The sequence below is a fragment of the Arachis hypogaea genome, chromosome 20, assembly GCF_003086295.3.
Source record: "Arachis hypogaea cultivar Tifrunner chromosome 20, arahy.Tifrunner.gnm2.J5K5, whole genome shotgun sequence".
Taxonomy (NCBI): Eukaryota; Viridiplantae; Streptophyta; class Magnoliopsida; order Fabales; family Fabaceae; genus Arachis; species Arachis hypogaea.
This window is the reverse complement of record NC_092055.1, coordinates 139,304,228-139,320,168: the sequence shown is the minus strand read 5'-3', so window position 1 is coordinate 139,320,168 and position 15,941 is coordinate 139,304,228. Positions and strand designations below refer to the sequence as shown.

At 29.7% G+C, this 15,941-nt stretch overlaps 3 protein-coding genes across 13 annotated transcripts in view; 1 reads left to right on the top strand and 2 right to left on the bottom strand.

Moving 5' to 3' along the window:
• Positions 1-1,551: 1,551 nt before the first annotated feature.
• LOC112784107 (uncharacterized) lies at positions 1,552-6,889 on the bottom strand. Its single transcript, XM_025827224.3, has 9 exons — positions 6,588-6,889; positions 5,927-6,044; positions 5,696-5,796; positions 4,978-5,103; positions 4,747-4,867; positions 4,548-4,632; positions 2,947-3,060; positions 2,787-2,826; positions 1,552-1,940 (listed from the first exon to the last, which is right to left on the bottom strand). Exons 1-9 carry the CDS (start codon positions 6,762-6,764, stop codon positions 1,788-1,790), a joined length of 1,035 nt encoding a protein of 344 aa, XP_025683009.1. The 5' UTR covers positions 6,765-6,889; the 3' UTR covers positions 1,552-1,787.
• Positions 6,890-7,823: 934 nt separating this feature from the next.
• On the bottom strand, positions 7,824-10,630 carry LOC112785735 (UPF0481 protein At3g47200). 2 transcript variants are annotated; one of them, XM_025829170.3, is made up of 3 exons: positions 10,507-10,630; positions 10,323-10,404; positions 7,824-9,582 (listed from the first exon to the last, which is right to left on the bottom strand). In XM_025829170.3, exon 3 carries the CDS (start codon positions 9,507-9,509, stop codon positions 8,091-8,093), a length of 1,419 nt encoding a protein of 472 aa, XP_025684955.1. In that variant the 5' UTR covers positions 9,510-9,582; positions 10,323-10,404; positions 10,507-10,630; the 3' UTR covers positions 7,824-8,090. The 2 variants fall into 2 exon arrangements, with proteins under 2 accessions (XP_025684955.1, XP_025684956.1); XM_025829171.3 differs by having other exon boundaries at positions 10,323-10,399; positions 10,507-10,579.
• Positions 10,631-12,644: 2,014 nt separating this feature from the next.
• Positions 12,645-15,941, top strand: part of LOC112782441 (calcium-transporting ATPase 8, plasma membrane-type) — a 34,213-nt gene continuing 30,916 nt past the window's right edge. For 7 of the 10 annotated variants that reach the window (XR_011878900.1, XR_011878901.1, XR_011878902.1 and 4 more), the window contains exons 1-2: positions 12,653-12,841; positions 14,634-14,680. Coding sequence is in view for 6 of the 10 variants with exons in the window: in XM_072230160.1 (XP_072086261.1) it covers positions 14,674-14,680 (7 nt within the window). In the remaining 4 variants the exon portion in view is untranslated. Of the gene's footprint in view, positions 12,842-14,633; positions 14,681-15,941 lie in introns of all 10 variants that reach the window. The other 3 variants (XM_029296131.2, XM_072230159.1, XM_029296135.2) reach the window with 3 other exon arrangements.

The following is a 15,941-nucleotide window of genomic DNA, read 5'->3' as shown; positions in this document are numbered from 1 at the left end:
AAACACGTTTAAAAATGAGCTAAGGTTTCAATATATTTTTTAATTAATGATCTGTTCAAAAATAAAGTTTGTCCTTTTACATCTTTTAAGTTATTCAGATTTCATCGAGGAAATGTAGCTACATGGATTTCATTGAGCAAGCCATTTAACATTTAGTAGTTAACTATTTTTTTCGGTGAGCATTTAGTTAACTATAATTGGTATTATTATACGTGTCTCTTATGTGTCTGCATATGAACCTATCCAAATTTGGTTCTTATCTATAAAGGTGTGTAGAAGAGTCATTTCGTCGAGGACATCTCACGGTGGTGACTAGCAGCCAGCCACAAACACTCCTTATTTTTTCCTCCAATTGTGGTATGATTTTATCTGATCAACTGATAGAAAAAACTCATTTGATAAATTTTTTTAATTAACTAATTTGGCTTCTTATGAAAAGCAATAGTTTAATATTAAATAGAATTGGAGATTAAATTTACCGTTAAAATAATTTAAAAAGATTAAATTATAATTTTTCTTTTTATATTATCATTTTATTAATATTTTATTAGTATAATTTTATTAAATTTTAAATTAAATTTTATATTTTTTTAATTAAATCTATAAAGACTAATTTTTTGGAAATAGATAAACATGTGTCATCTACTGTTATGGATATATTGAATTTTTTTTTAATGTGAAAATAAAAATTCTAAGAATTAGAAAAAAATATTCAATCTATTCATAACAGACTCACAGTAAATAACACATTTTTAATGCAACTTTTAATATTAAGAAATAACAAGATTCTCTATTAAAAATGCATCCACATATTTTTGTTTTATTCTTTTACGTTATAAATATTTAATAAAATATAATATTTATGTTAATAATTATATATAATTTAAAAACATTCTAATATAAATTCTAATAATTATGCTACATGTATGAAAAATCCAACTCACTGTACAAAAATATATATTTACTATTCATGAAATAATTTATCATGCTACTGTGAAAAGGTTTCAATTATCCGACTATTAGGTAACGTTTGTTTTGAAGTACTGAGACAGAGACTGAGACAGCATTATATTTGTTGCTTTAGAGATTAGTACCAGTATTTCAGTACCTCCAAAAAGTAAGAACACAGAGGACTAAAATTTTTAGAAATGAAGACTGAAACTTTAATAACATTTTATACCTAAAATACTCTCATTTCAATTAATTAATTCCAATTTTACCCTTTGTGCAAATTAAATTAGAGTTTCATTATTGTTTTAATTCCTGTCTCCCATTTTGCACCAAACAGAATACTGAGATTTATTTCAATCTCTGTCTCTTAGTCTCTGTCTCTCAGTCTTTCCGTCTCTGTCTCTCCACCAAACGTTACCTTACTAATTTAATTATTTAAATTGAATATTTTGTTAAAAAAAATATGAAACATGAATAAATACATAATGACTAATTTTTTATTATCACAATGAATGTCTTCTTTTTTTTTTGTCTAATTTTCAGGGTCTGGAAAGGGGGCGTGGGAGCATTTTTATTAATATGAAACTCATAGGAATCAAATAGACGTTGACGATTTAGATCAGTAATATTGAACCCAAAATCTATTCCAGTTCTCGGTGCCATTCATGTGAGAAATGAGAAATCAGTTTCTATTTGAAGATGATGAAACCTAAAATGTCTACATGGTGAGGGTGTTCATATGATGCAATCACTTTATATTTGATTATCTAAATGAAGATATTCACGTGGTTTATATTTGTCTTGGTGGTTCTCCAATCTCTAACCCCAAGCTTTTTCTACCTTAACCACCATCTTTGGGCTGCAGATATTGGAGTCTTCAAGAATGGTGCATAACGATGGATGTATGGATTGATCGACCTCCCGATTTGAGCCCAAACACTCTGATGATATGCGGCAGTAACTGGAACATGATACATGAGCTTTAACAGCTGCAAGAAAAGACGGCAAAACAGGGTGAAAGAAAATTATGTCTGAATTTCAGTGCAATATTTCCTAGTAAAAATTGGATAAGCATAACTCTTGTGGATGCATGAATGAAAGGCGAAGTTGTTTATCAACTCCAACTAACACCCTTAAAAAGAAAAAGAATGAACACCCAAATTAATTCTTAAGAACTTCCAAATCGAAACTTTAGCCTTAACAAATTTATATTCTCTAGAAGTCCTCGAGAATTACTTCTGTTAGACAGATTGGTTTCTCCGTCGTTTTGAAGGGGGACTAATTCATCTGATTGAAATTTCTCTGAACTGTAACTTTCTTATAACAAAATTTGATACAGATTTATGTACCCAATACACATACTAGAAATTTGAATGAAAGCGATGGTGGGACCAATATGTTCAACAAGAGTAATTCTCGAGGTGGGAAGCTGCCTAGATTAAGCAATGCCTTCTATCCTAAATCATAAAACATATTTACATTTCAATCTGTTGTTATATTTAAATCTTGACACTTATGGTTCTCTTGGTCTTCCTCTAACTATGGTTTATGGAACTTCCACCTAATCCACCTATAGGTCTTTTCTCCACAAAAGTTCCAACCACTTAAGGAGATGTTTTATCATCTTCCATATTGTAGGTGCTACCCCAACTCTTAGCCGTAATAAACTGTTCTTAACCCAATCTCCTGGGTCCACACTTATTACTAGTCCATTGGAGCATTTTCATCTCGGTGATAATAATCTTATTTTCTCCAACTAACATAATTCCAAAAAGAAAAAGGGAGACCAATGCTTCTACTGTATGTAATTTAGATTAGACAGCAATGAAACACACCTGCCAGTACATGAATGTCTGTATTACATTACGCTGTGACCTGCATGTGTGGTAAAAAAAATGGGGGATTCATGAGGCAAACAACATCCTCCACATAAGAGGGAAATTGTAGCAAAAGAACATTAGGGAAAAACAAAAGGGAAGAGCCTGAGAAACTGACGAGAACAGTGAGAAAATCAGCAAGAATCCAAGTCCAATCTCAACATGTGATGTTAGTATATTGAGAGTAGTACTGTTTGACTCTACCCAAACACAGGGCTCTTCCAAGTACTTCCTAATCAAAAGTAACAAAATAATAAAAAAAATATTATTGAGGTTTTATGCAAATAAATATGAATAGTCTCAAACAAAATGGTGTCCAATGCATTATGTACACTTGTGTCACTATCCAAATCCAGTGTAGGTGTTGTTGCCTAGGAAGTGGAGATGACTTTTGACCCCCATCCACCCACGAAAAGAAAAAAAGGAGGGGGGGGGGGGGGGGGGGGGGGGGGGGAGATCCTGTTGCCCAAAATACAATATTTGAATTATTTATTTATTTCCCATTGTGATGCTATAAACTAATGAGGATCCATTTCTTACACATTTTCTAAATTCAGCTCCTGATGACAGTTGTCGAGAAAAGCTAAGAGTTACAAAAGCATTAATGGTTACAAACATGAAGATAATATTTTTTTTTTTTGAATGAAAGAGCTCAACACAACAAGTGGAGCATAAGAAAAGACAAAAGCACCAACCTAAAACAAATAAAAGAAAGCAACCATAGCAAAGGACCCTAATAGATATCCCCCTGTCATCTTCGGCATTGCCATCAACAACAAAAGGGATCCACACCTAACCACTCCTTATAGTTCATAAAAGACCAATGGATAACATCCTCAACCCCTTTTCCTTTATTTTGAAAAATCCCCCTTTTCCTCAACAATTACTAAAAGTTGCTTACTTAGCTTAATTCTAGACAAATTATCCACATAGTTTCAGCAGAGAAACCACCAAATATATTAAAGTTATGTAAGGAATACAATGCTTGGCTTTAGAGATTATATATTATAATAATGCAAGACTGAACTTCGCAAAGGTTTACACTATTTTGTGAGGAGGAAGGGAACCAGATATTAGTGGCATTGAGCGATTTATGGCTTTATGCTACTGTTTGGGGGCATCTAGCTGGAGCAAGATTCCCACATATTTAATGACACACATCAGGACAATCAAGAATTGAGGTATAGGGTTAAGACACCTTGCTTCTACCGGCTGCAAGGTGCATGAAATTTTCAGAGGGGGTATCTCTCTGAAAGATGCAGAGATTGGAGTGTATGTGCTATTGAAGTACATTTTGTCCTTCCAAATCTTTGTAACTTTAGGATCTCTTGTCCTCCATGTCTTTTGTAATATCCTTTCTCTCCTTGTTAATGATATTTCTTCTTTATCAAAATAAATAAATAAATAAGATTACACTATGTCACAGGCTAAGTTGTTCTCTCAATCCGTTGTACACTTAGGAAACCACATATTAAAGAATGAGATTGACAAAATAATAAGAAACAATCAGGAAAGAAAAAGACAAGAAAACAGGATAGAAGTCTTAGAGCAGTGTTAGGAAGGCAATGGAATTCTAGTATCAATAGTAAATCTAATCTAAAATGAGACAAATGATGGTACCAATGCTATGCTTAATGAGATAAATGTTGCATCTTTTAGCAATCTTATTTGCCTTCATGCTACTAGTATAAAATTATAAACCAATAAAAGGTTACTCACCTGTACAAGGTGGAGCGGCTGAAATTACGCCTAAGGAACTTTGCTACATGTTCAAATGCCCAACATATGATGGGGATCAAAGCAACTGCAACATAATTATGGAATGTTATACAGATGTAATTGATAGGAATGATAATGTTTACTGCCTTTCAGAAAGAAACAACAAACAACATAACAGGATTATCTGAGGACTACTTACATTTTAGACAAAGTTGTGATGTAACGAATGTAAGGGAGTAGAGGAAGTATATAAAATTTTTTGAAGCAATTATGGATTGAAAGTAAACTTGCAAGGCCTGCATATTCCATGCTCTTGGTTTCTGCAATGGCATATAATGTATAATAAATAAATTAATAAAAATCATTATAGATAGAAGAGTCAAAATATTGAAACATAATGCTAACTGCAAAATTAAATAGAAGCTCTTACCCCATGTTGCGAGTACAATGAGAACAGAGCAGAGCAAGTAGTACCCATAAAAGAAAGTCGATAAGCCCTATGAGAAAGATAAGTAGGTACCAATGGGATGGCTGCAACAACAGCCACAACAAATACCTAAAAAATAGATATTAAGATTAAATGACAGAATTGACAACGTAAGAGATCCATATCAACAAGCAAACAGTACAAGGCCCCAGAAGACCATGTATTATATAACTTCACGTATATATTCACAATTCCAATTCATCCCCTTCCATATTCTCATATCCCCATCTCTTTCCTCAGCAAGTGAAGATGGAAATTTGAAAAGATAGGGGTGCATTTGATTTGCATTTCCATTCTTTGTTTTCATTTTCAGTGTTTTCTGTTTTCAGAAATTTGCAAAGACAAAAAAGAGAAAACAGGAGGTGAAAACAGAAAACAGAATTTTATTGTTTTTACTGTTTTCTCTTTTTCCTTCACAAAATCCAAAAAAAAACAGAAAATACTGAGAATGAAAACGCAAACCAGAAGCACCCTAGAATTCTTATGAATACCCAATTGTTAGAATGTAAACATTATATCAACCATGTAAAGGCAAAGTAAGAAATGAACAGCACAAAACGATCAGTCAAACACGGTCATGAAAACAGTTATATGCAAATGGGGTATATATTAACCAGAAACGATGCAGTGATGAATTTCTGTTCAATGTGAAAGACTGTACCCAAGCATTAACAGAAAACAGAATCATCTGTCGATCCCATTGCAGAGAAGTTGGACCGGAACCTGCAGTTGTGGATGTCCCTGAAGTTCTATCAGTTGATCCTGCAGGAAGATTCAACACAGAGTAAGACTAAACAAAGCACTTGAAAAGATGATGACCGAATATGTTCTTCATTTTAGTTCTTTATTTTCAATCAGTTATACTATTAGATTAGCAGAAAGGACTAAACACCAGAGCTTCTTCTGCGGGTTGGTTCATTTGCTCCGGATGGCGATGTTGATGCTGTTGAGGTTCGTGCTGGCTGGGATGAACCAGAAGCCGACATTGGTTCCACAACCAGATCAGGATCCTGTTCAGCATTCAGCACTCACAATCAACTAACAAATGTAGTGGAAATGGGACAATTCTTGTTACATGAAGATAGTCCACGCAGCTTGTTAATTTATTAATTCACAAATACCATTAGTTAAAAACTTAGAAGAATCAATTTACCAATTCCTTAAAGATAAATAAGTATACACCACGTTCCAAGATATGAAAATTGTATATATTTGACTACATTGTAGCACACAAAAACAACAAAAGTAAAGAAATCACAAATGAGAAGTTATAAGCAAAACAATGAAATCGCTATAATAGATACTAATTTACAACTACATAAATAACCCAACAGCAACAATCAATTGAACTAATCAAAATCAGAAACAAATTCTTCTACACGCAAAATAAAAAACAACGAATTCTCCAGAAGTGTTAGTTATTCAATGAAAAAAAATTACTCCCAATATTCCCCACAAAAACGCACTACTAAGATCACTAAAAGAAAAAAAAAGGACTTCCAATAAATAATTGTGAGTTGAATAGAGGGAAGAAGTAAGAAGAAGAAGAATACAAGGTAGCGCTGGTAGAACTTGCGCTTGTAATGCGAAACGACGTCGTTTCGAGAGGCCATGTGAGGAGGGATGAGGACGTTGGACCAGTAATCTTGCCATCTGGGGTCGTTGTCGTAGTCGTATGAATCCGCCGCTATTCGCTTAATCTTCTGTGGATCTTCTCTCTCTTCACCCATATTTTCCACTCTTCTTCTTATTCTTCTTCTTCTTCCTCCCGAATATATAGTATTAGGGGGTGCACGTCATTATGACCTTAAACGCAGTCTACCAGGTGTCGTTTACTACTTGGTCAACAAATTATTTCCCTCTTTTTTCATCGTGCATATCAGATAAAAGAATACAGCATTTCATTTGTAACATTACTCTGGGAAATACAAAATAATAAAGGTAATTTTTCTCTCCCCAAAGGTTAGTAATATTTTGCCAATCAGTTATAACTCAAATGGCATAATCTCCCCATACTTAATTAAGAGGTTGTGAGTTTGAGTCTCTTATCTTTGATAAAAAAAAAATATTAATAAAATTTTTTTTGAGCCAACTAACTATAAGCTTATAAGTCAAATAGTATAATTTTCTCATCCTCATTTAGAGAGGTCTCAGATTCGAGTCTCACTCCTAATTTTGAAAAAAAAAAAAGTTAGTAATTTTTTTTTATTTTCTAAATTTGGATTAGAAAATATTTGCTTTCATCTATTTGTCTTTGTTTTCCATCTTTATAATTTTGTCTTAGACAGAAATTGTAATGCATTCTAAAAATGGAGACAAAAACTATTTTTTGTTTCTCAACCTTCATCTCTTAGTGAAATAAAATCCAAGTGCAATTTTAGTATTAATAGTTGTTAGATGAACACAAAGTGGTGTAGAAATGAGATGATATTATTGATTTCACTTATAACTAACTAATTGATAGAATTAACTAACTAACTTGGCGAATTAAGTTAAAATAACAAAAAGAAACTAACTATCTACCACTCATGCATATTGCCTAATAATAATTGGGAACAATGGTAGGCGATAGAAATATCAACTATGCTGCGTGTACGCAAAAAATCAGCCACCAAATCAGTAAATAATAAGGAATGCTAGGGTGCCAGCAATTTTTGTGATTTGTAGCCATCAAATAGCCTTTAAGATAGTTTTAATGGTGTGAGATTAGTGTAAGATTTCATCCAATAACTCACTTTTCTTTGCTAGTTACATGCGACCAGAATTTAACAAAGTTGCTGGTCCTAGACTTTTCCAATAATAAGTAATGCCAAGTTCAATGGTTGATGTACAAAAGTATCTTTAGTCACTTTTGGGGTAAATGCTGTACAATTATACACTGTTAAAGACGTTTTAGTAAAATGAAGTGTTCCTAAATCCTAGCCCATACAAAGTGTATATTTAGCATCATGCCAAACAATTATCCTTATATTGTAGCAAACACTGTAATTGATATCCTAATAAATTTAGATGCCAGTGTTACCGTTACATACAACATATATAAGACTAGGGTACTTTTACTTTGGATGTATAGCATACCAAGCTTGAATAAAAGTGAGAACTAATGCTAGTAATGCAGCAAGAAAGGCAAGCAGAGACCATGGGGTATTGAAGTAAGTACTACGTGCTTCAGCAAGCCACTTATTCCATCTTTTTCTATAATGCTTTTGAATTTGAAACTTGACTTGGATATACTTTTTGCTATAGGCCACAGCATCAGTTCTGATATAATGAAACAATTTAGTTGGCAAGTCATGGCCCAATTCATTGAAGAATTTCGCCAATTCTTCGTCGCTCCCTAGCAAGTTCTGGAACACACCAGCTAATCTGAGCTCTTTTACATCTTCGGCATCATCAATCAAAGAATCCATGAATGAAAAGAATGAGCTACATCCGAAATTGTTATTAAAATCTGGACACATCTCATATGCAATCATGTTCCGGAAATAATAAGGTGAGTTATCATTGAACAAGAACATAGGAAGTCTTAATTCTCCACCAAACCATTTGGAGGTGAAAGAGATGTTATCCCATTTTAACACATTTGACTTGTTTGGCTTAACTCGAATCCCTGCCGACTTAAGATCTCGAATGTTCTTGTACCTTTCCCAAAAACGTGATGCATCTCTGTCCACCGGAGGTGCATCTAGATCTTCGGGAGGGGGAGAGACTTGAATATCTTCATCATCAACTTTATTATCATCTTGCTTCATGACATACTTTCCATTCTCTGCATCGACGAAATTCGAGCGATAATAATCAAGTATATGAGTTGGATTCTGCTTGAGTTTGATTGCGTACATTCCAAGTTGCTTAGCATTTCCACCTGACAAAAAATTGTGCATTAGAAACCCCAAATCAGCACCCTTTTTCTTGCTTAGTAACTCTAGCAATTCCATTGGAAGTTGATTTTCGAGCAACATAATATCTCTGTAAGTATACATCAACTGATCAAGCTTTAGCCTTAGTTTTTCCGGCCGGTGATCTTCGACCTTGTCCATGTAATAGAGCAAAGAACATCCATCCACAAACAACATCCAAATAAGTTCCTTGTCAACATAGCATTCGATCACATCCACGCTAAACAACAACTTCAATCTCCCAATGTTATCTTGTATAATTTTATACAAAAGCTTGGCTGCTGCTTCCTTATTAGTGCTTCCATTAGTTTCCTCACCGTACTCATCTATATAGAGGGATGTCCATTGAAGTTTGAATTGTTGTCCTTGCTTCAAATCATCATTCTGGTAATGAATGGGACCAAATGATATCATTTTGGGTATGCAGTACTTAGCAAAATCAGGATTCTGACGCAAAAAGGTAGGAACTCTTTGGATCTTGGTCTTGGAACTGGAAATTTGATTATGAACTTCAAATGTTTGATGTAGGAGCTGGGTAAGCCTTTCATCCACAGGGGTATGTAATATCTCAGCCATTGTTGAAGTTGCTTTCCTTTGCTCTCTCTAATTTCTTTTTCTTTTTCTTGTTTACTAAGAAATTTCCCAGCCCCTAGAATCATTGTACCACCAAAATAAACTTAATGGCATACCAAAAACATGAATATCAATCAAGATTAATAAAATTATTAATTAATTAATCCATATATATATATATATATATGCTATAACCTCCAACTGCTCATGGCCAACTAACTTAACCTTTGTGTTTTCTAACCAAAGACAATATATCAGTTCATTTTTAACCAAAAGTTAACACTTATCTACTTCTATTTTGTGTATTATGTTATCCACTTTTTTGACTAGCCAAACATTGCCTTTACATATTTCTTCAAACTCACATAGTGCTTCATTATTAAAAATTTCTTAAATATAATAATTTCTAAATAATATATAAGTGAAAACTTTTCATAAAGTATGCTAAAAACTTAAATTTTAAAAGAATTGACTAATAATAATCATGGGACTTATTTGTTTATATTTCTAGATATAATAAATACATGATAACTTACCCTTTATCCAATAATCATGGAATTTATTTGTTTATATTTCTAGATTATCATGTGTTTATTAAGAGACTGATTGTAGTTATCTTATGGGAAGTTAATAATTAAAAATGGTAATAACAATTTAATCGAATATGTCAAATCATCTAATAATTCTCAACTAACAATTCTACGTAAAGATAACTACACTTGAGTTTCCACTAAATTATTAACATTATAATATTGAGAGCTAAATTACCTGCAGCATATGAATGCAGTGACAGAATTACAGAAATGAAGAACTCACCTGTATGACTCTAGTGGTATAAACTTAACGCACTCCACCAAGGTGAGAATGCTTCACATCCAAGGATGCGTTTAAATCTGATCTGTCTCGAAACCAATCAAGAAAGCAATAAAAAAAGAATTATATTCTCAAGTTACCAGTGAAATAAAAAGGCCAAGCTAAGAAGGTAGTGTTGAGAACTTACCTGGTGAAAGCGCAACTACGAAGAAAATCAGGGTTGGAAACGGAAAAGAGGATACTGGAGAAATTAAACACTATAACTCCGAATTCTAAGCGAAAGAGAATTTAAGAAAAGTTTAGGAGATTGCAACTTTTTTAAATTTTGACGAGCATGTAACCAGCAAGAAAAAGTGAGCTATTGAATAAAATCTCACATCATTAAAATTATACTATTTGATGATTACAAATTATAAAAGTTGCTGACTCCTAGCACTCCTCTTTGAGTAATATTTTTAATCTAAAGAAACAAATAATGAAGTGGAAAATGGGGGAGTGGTGTTAGGATTTGGTTGAATTAGTCCCACATTGCTTAGGATAGCAAATGGAGTGGGTGGCCTAGGCTATAAATATGAGGCTAAGTTCTTCATTTGTTTTTGCACCAGTCAGAAACACTTTAAGCTTGTATCTGATTTTTCTTTTCCTCTGTACTCTTTGATTAGAGAGTGTTGTGAGGTGTAGTTAGATATTTGCTTTGAAAGAGTGTGGGTGTACTGGGGTGCCGGTGAGAGAAAGAAGTCTATGTGTTGTAACAATTTTCACATAGTGATATTCTCTGGTTGTCATTTGACAACGGCCGTGGTTTTTTCTCCGGTAATTGGAGTTTCCACGTTAAATTCTTGTGTTGTGATTGTGTCTATTTTATTTCTCTGTCAAAGGTGTTTTCTCAAGGGGGAATTGTGTCTTATTCCCAACAAGTGGATCAATATGTTTATGCTAAAAAATAATTAAGTTATTGTTTTATTTTATTATAGATTAATATGTTTATGCTAAAAAAAAGTGCTCAATTTATCGCATATACACTAGGCAAAATGCAGGTTGCACCTAGGTGGCGTTTTTCTTTGTCAATATTATTGAGTTACACCATTTTTTTTATTTAAAACTTAATTTCTAGTATATTTTTTCATAAGATTAAAATAACATATACGTCAGCCTATTTAATCAAAATACTGATCAATATTATTATAATTATATATAAATTTAGTGATAATTATTATTATTTTAATATTTTATTATTTAATATAAAATATTTAATTTTTTACAAAATTATTTAATTTAAAATTTTGTATTTTCATGATGATTAATATGATAACTTTTTTACTTATTTTTAATATTTTATCATTAATCATAATATATAAAAAATTATAAATGTATTTATAATAAGTTAAAACATTGTATATTATACGATAAAACATTAACAGAAAAGTTCTTACAATAATAATAAACATATTATTATTGTTATTTGAGTCCACCAAATAATTATACTAATATATATATATATAATAGTTATAGATTGATATTTGGTAAAATAAATTAAAATATATGTTATTTTAATTTTTTTGTCAAAATGTTATTTTAATCTTTTAAAAAGTTAAAATAAGTATTAAAATTAAAATTGAGTAGGTCTAATTTAATTTTAAAAATTAGTTCATGAATTTAATACCAAATTAAAATTAATATTGAGTGAATTTAAATCAACTCAAAAAATTAGTTTATAAAATAAAAAATATTTTATATTTATAAATTATTTAAAAATTTTATCATTAAAAGATATAAAATTTATAATAAAAGATAATATTTTATAAATAAAAGAGAAAGAGAATATTATTTTCTCTTTTTATAAAGCATAAAGCAAAAGCCTTATATTAGGGCTTTTTGGAGCTTTTTATTAATACATTGCAATCAGACACATCAAAAGTAAAAGCAATAAAATTACTTCTTATTTGTTCTCTGTTATTAAGTCTTAATCTTATCACAACATTGTAAAATAAAAAAATAGTAAAACATAATTTATTTAATCGTATAGGAAACTTCATGATAGTTTCCTACTTTTTACTTCTTATTTGTTCTTTCTTAAGTCTTGATCTTATCACAACATTGTAAAATAAAAAAAATAGTAAAAAATATTTTATTTAAAGTTAAAATTCAGGTGCAGTCAACTTCACGTAAAATTGATAACGATTACTAAAAATCGTTAGATGATTTAATTGATTTGACTAAATTTTCATCTAACGGTTTTCGACTATCAACTTCACGTGAAGTCGACTGCACCTCAGTTTTTTCACCTTTATTTAATTGTATAAGAAACTTCATGATAGTTTCCTACTTTTTATGTTCTCGGAATGCACTTTAATTCTTTAATTAAGGCCGGCCAAGGTATCTATGACTAAGGTATACTTGCCCTTCCTCTGTTTAAACGGCAAGTCATTGCATCTAAGATTCTAAGCTAAATCTAACATCTAAGGATGCATTCTCTTATTGGACAGTTAATTTGCAACCAATAATTCATCACTTTTGTAGAGGTAAGTATATATGCTGCCATTATTCTTTTTTCAGTTTCGGATATATCATCAGTGTTCAGTATGTAGTGAGAGTTAATCGAACTATATATAACAACGAACGAGAGTTGTTTAATTTTTCGTTCTAGTGGGAAGACGGACATGCAGCATTGCACCATATTAGATAGTATTATTGTTGTTGTTGTTGTTAGTTGGTATTCTTATTTATAATAGTTCCATCATATATGTGTGATCTTGTAACATATGATACATCATTTTAATACATAAATCTATTTATTTAGTCTCCTCTATCTCTTGAATTCAAACCTTATCTCAGAATTATAATATCTTTTTTTAAGAGCATATGTTATTTTTTTCGGAAAATTATCGTTTTTTTTCACAAATATTTTTTTATTCTTGTGTATAGCAAAAAATAGTTGCTTAGAATGATTTTTCTTTAGACTTAGTTGAATTAGTAAAGTTTTTTAGGGTGTTAGAGGCAGTAAGTTTTGTGATTTGTAGTCATCAATTAGTTATTATTAGTATTTTTAATGGTGTGAGATTACATCTGATAGTGTGAAATTACTCATTTTTTTTTTGCTATTTTAAGTGTTAGTCAGATTTTAATAAAAGTACTAGTTAAAAAATATTTGTGTTTTTAGATAGCATTTGGAAGGAAGATAGAGACAGATAGTAAATTATATCTTTATATTATGTTTGGTATAAAATATACACAACTAAATTATATCTTAATATTTTGTTTATTTTAAATTAAAAATAGAAATTTAATTAATGAAATAACTAAAGTACCCTTATTAAAATCGAAAATGTTTGGTAACCAAAGAAATGTTTAGTAACCGTGTTCAGGTCTGTCGTGCTGCCTCTGTTCTCTGCTATGCTCACCGCACCGCTTCAATTTCAGTTTTGCGCTGTCCAATCTCTCCCATTATTCTTTTCTTTTCTATTCTGAGTTTGAAATCTTTGAGATTATTGAATCTAATTTGGATATATGTGGATGATGAGATTGTTGTTGTTTTTGGTATTATTGTTGTTGTTCGTGGTGGTGAGGTGAGAGGTGGGGTTGAGGATGAGAGGTGAGACTGTGAAAGTGTTGACAATAAGAGAATTGTGAAGGGTAGACTTGGAATATAAAATTTTAAATGAGGGCATTTGAGAAAAAAAAAAAAGTTATTAAAGTTTTCGTCTTCATCTTTAAAAATTCTGGTTTTCTGTATCTCTATTTTCGAGAGGTATTAAAAAATTAAAATTTTGTATCCCAGCTTAAAATTTTAGTTTTAGTCTCTAATTATTAAATACAACACTCAGTTCTAATCTTTTAGCCTCAGTCTCAATATCCCACACAAAACATAGCTTTAAAAAAAATACAAATTTTTTATTTTATATTTGGTAAATTAAAAATATTATATATTTGTGTTGTAATTTTTAAACAATAAAAACATTTTTAAAAGCATTTAATTTAAAATAAAATTTTTTAAAATTAACATGTACTTATTAAAATTAAAAAATATAATATATTATATATTAATAAATTTTTAAATTTAATTATTTTTTATTTATTATAATTTTTTATTTTTAAATTATTTTATTAAATATAATTATTATTATGTGTGCTTATTATTTTTTTTAATTTAATTTACTAAAGATAAGTACTAAAATTTTTTAAAAGTTAATTTTGATAAATTATTTTATAAAGTAAAATTTTTATTAAACAAAGCCTTAGTATGTTTCTTAAAGTAAGTTGTGTGTGTTTCACTCAGAATTTCCATATCAAGTTTCATGTCTGCTCTATTTGTAGGCACCAAATCACACTTCAAAGCAGCAGAGGCGGTCGAATAATGAGTGGTGAGTAATTATAATTCATATCACCTTTATTTTCACTAATTTTTCCCATAGCCATATATATGGATGTAAATAATTGGCTTTGTGATACGTATCACTATTCACAACCGAGCCAAAGAATTTACATTTAATATCTACAGATATTTTAATATAAAATATATATTGAGATTATATAAATATTATTAACGTTAAGAATATATTTTTTTATATATTTTAATAATATTTTTTATTTTTAAATTAAAAATATTGTAAAGTAATAAAAAATATTATTTTAATTTAATAATCTTTTCTTAAAATATCATAACTATTATAACTACTATAATATAATCACTGTAAAATGTATCTAATATCTATTTATCTATACTACTTTACTTGTTGATAAAGACAATATTAAATAACTGAAAATGTTATATACACATAAAAAATAAGTTATTATGTATTTATGTATAAATATATTATATATATATTTAATTTATTTTTAATATATATTTTATATTTTAATATATATATTATTAATATATAGTGACGATTTATAATTAATATGATGATAAATAATTAGATAACTTTTTTAAATTATTTAATAATTAATGTTATTAAGTATAATTTTTTATTATTTAATATTTTTTACGTGTTTTTTTTGTTTTTTTTTACTTTAAAGAGCGTAGCATGAAAATCAAACTTTACAAAAGGCTATTTGTTCTAGTAGTTAGTAGATATAACTCTTAATATTTTTTATAGCATAAATGATTAAAATAATCTTTAAAAGATTATTCTTTTTTTAAATTGGTCTTCAAATGATTTTTTAATTAAATTTATTCTTTAAAATTTTAAATTAGTCACATTAATCGTTTTGTCACTTTCGTAATTGACGGCATCAAAATTTGTTAGTGTGATATATTAAGTGATATTTCATTAATTACAACATATACCTGATAATTTTAACTAGCTTTTAATATGATATATTTATGTAATTAGATCAAATTAATTTTAAAATGAAGGAGACCTTAAAATATTAAAATCTTTTAATTTTGAATTAATTTAATCTAATTTAATACTTATCATATTAGACAATAATAACTACTCTAAGACAGTTATATCAACAAATTTTAACACTATAAATAACAAAAGTGACAAAAAATTAATATAAATAATTTTTTAAAGAACAAATTTAATTACAAAATTTTTTAAAAATCAATTTAAGAAATAAATAATTTTTTAGAATGAATTTAACCATTTATCCATATAATTTCGAATTCATACATCT

Excerpts from the sequence above, each read along its gene's own strand:
- LOC112784107 (XM_025827224.3), bottom strand. The coding sequence starts at position 6,764 with ATGGGTGAAGAGAGAGAAGATCCACAGAAGATTAAGCGAATAGCGGCG. Across the intron at positions 3,061-4,547 it reads AGCCGCTCCACCTTGTACAG|GAAGTACTTGGAAGAGCCCT; the intron begins GTGAGTAACCTT and ends ACTTTTGATTAG. Across the intron at positions 1,941-2,786 it reads AGACATTCATGTACTGGCAG|CTGTTAAAGCTCATGTATCA; the intron begins GTGTGTTTCATT and ends CTTTTCTTGCAG.
- LOC112785735 (XM_025829170.3), bottom strand. The coding sequence starts at position 9,509 with ATGGCTGAGATATTACATACCCCTGTGGATGAAAGGCTTACCCAGCTC.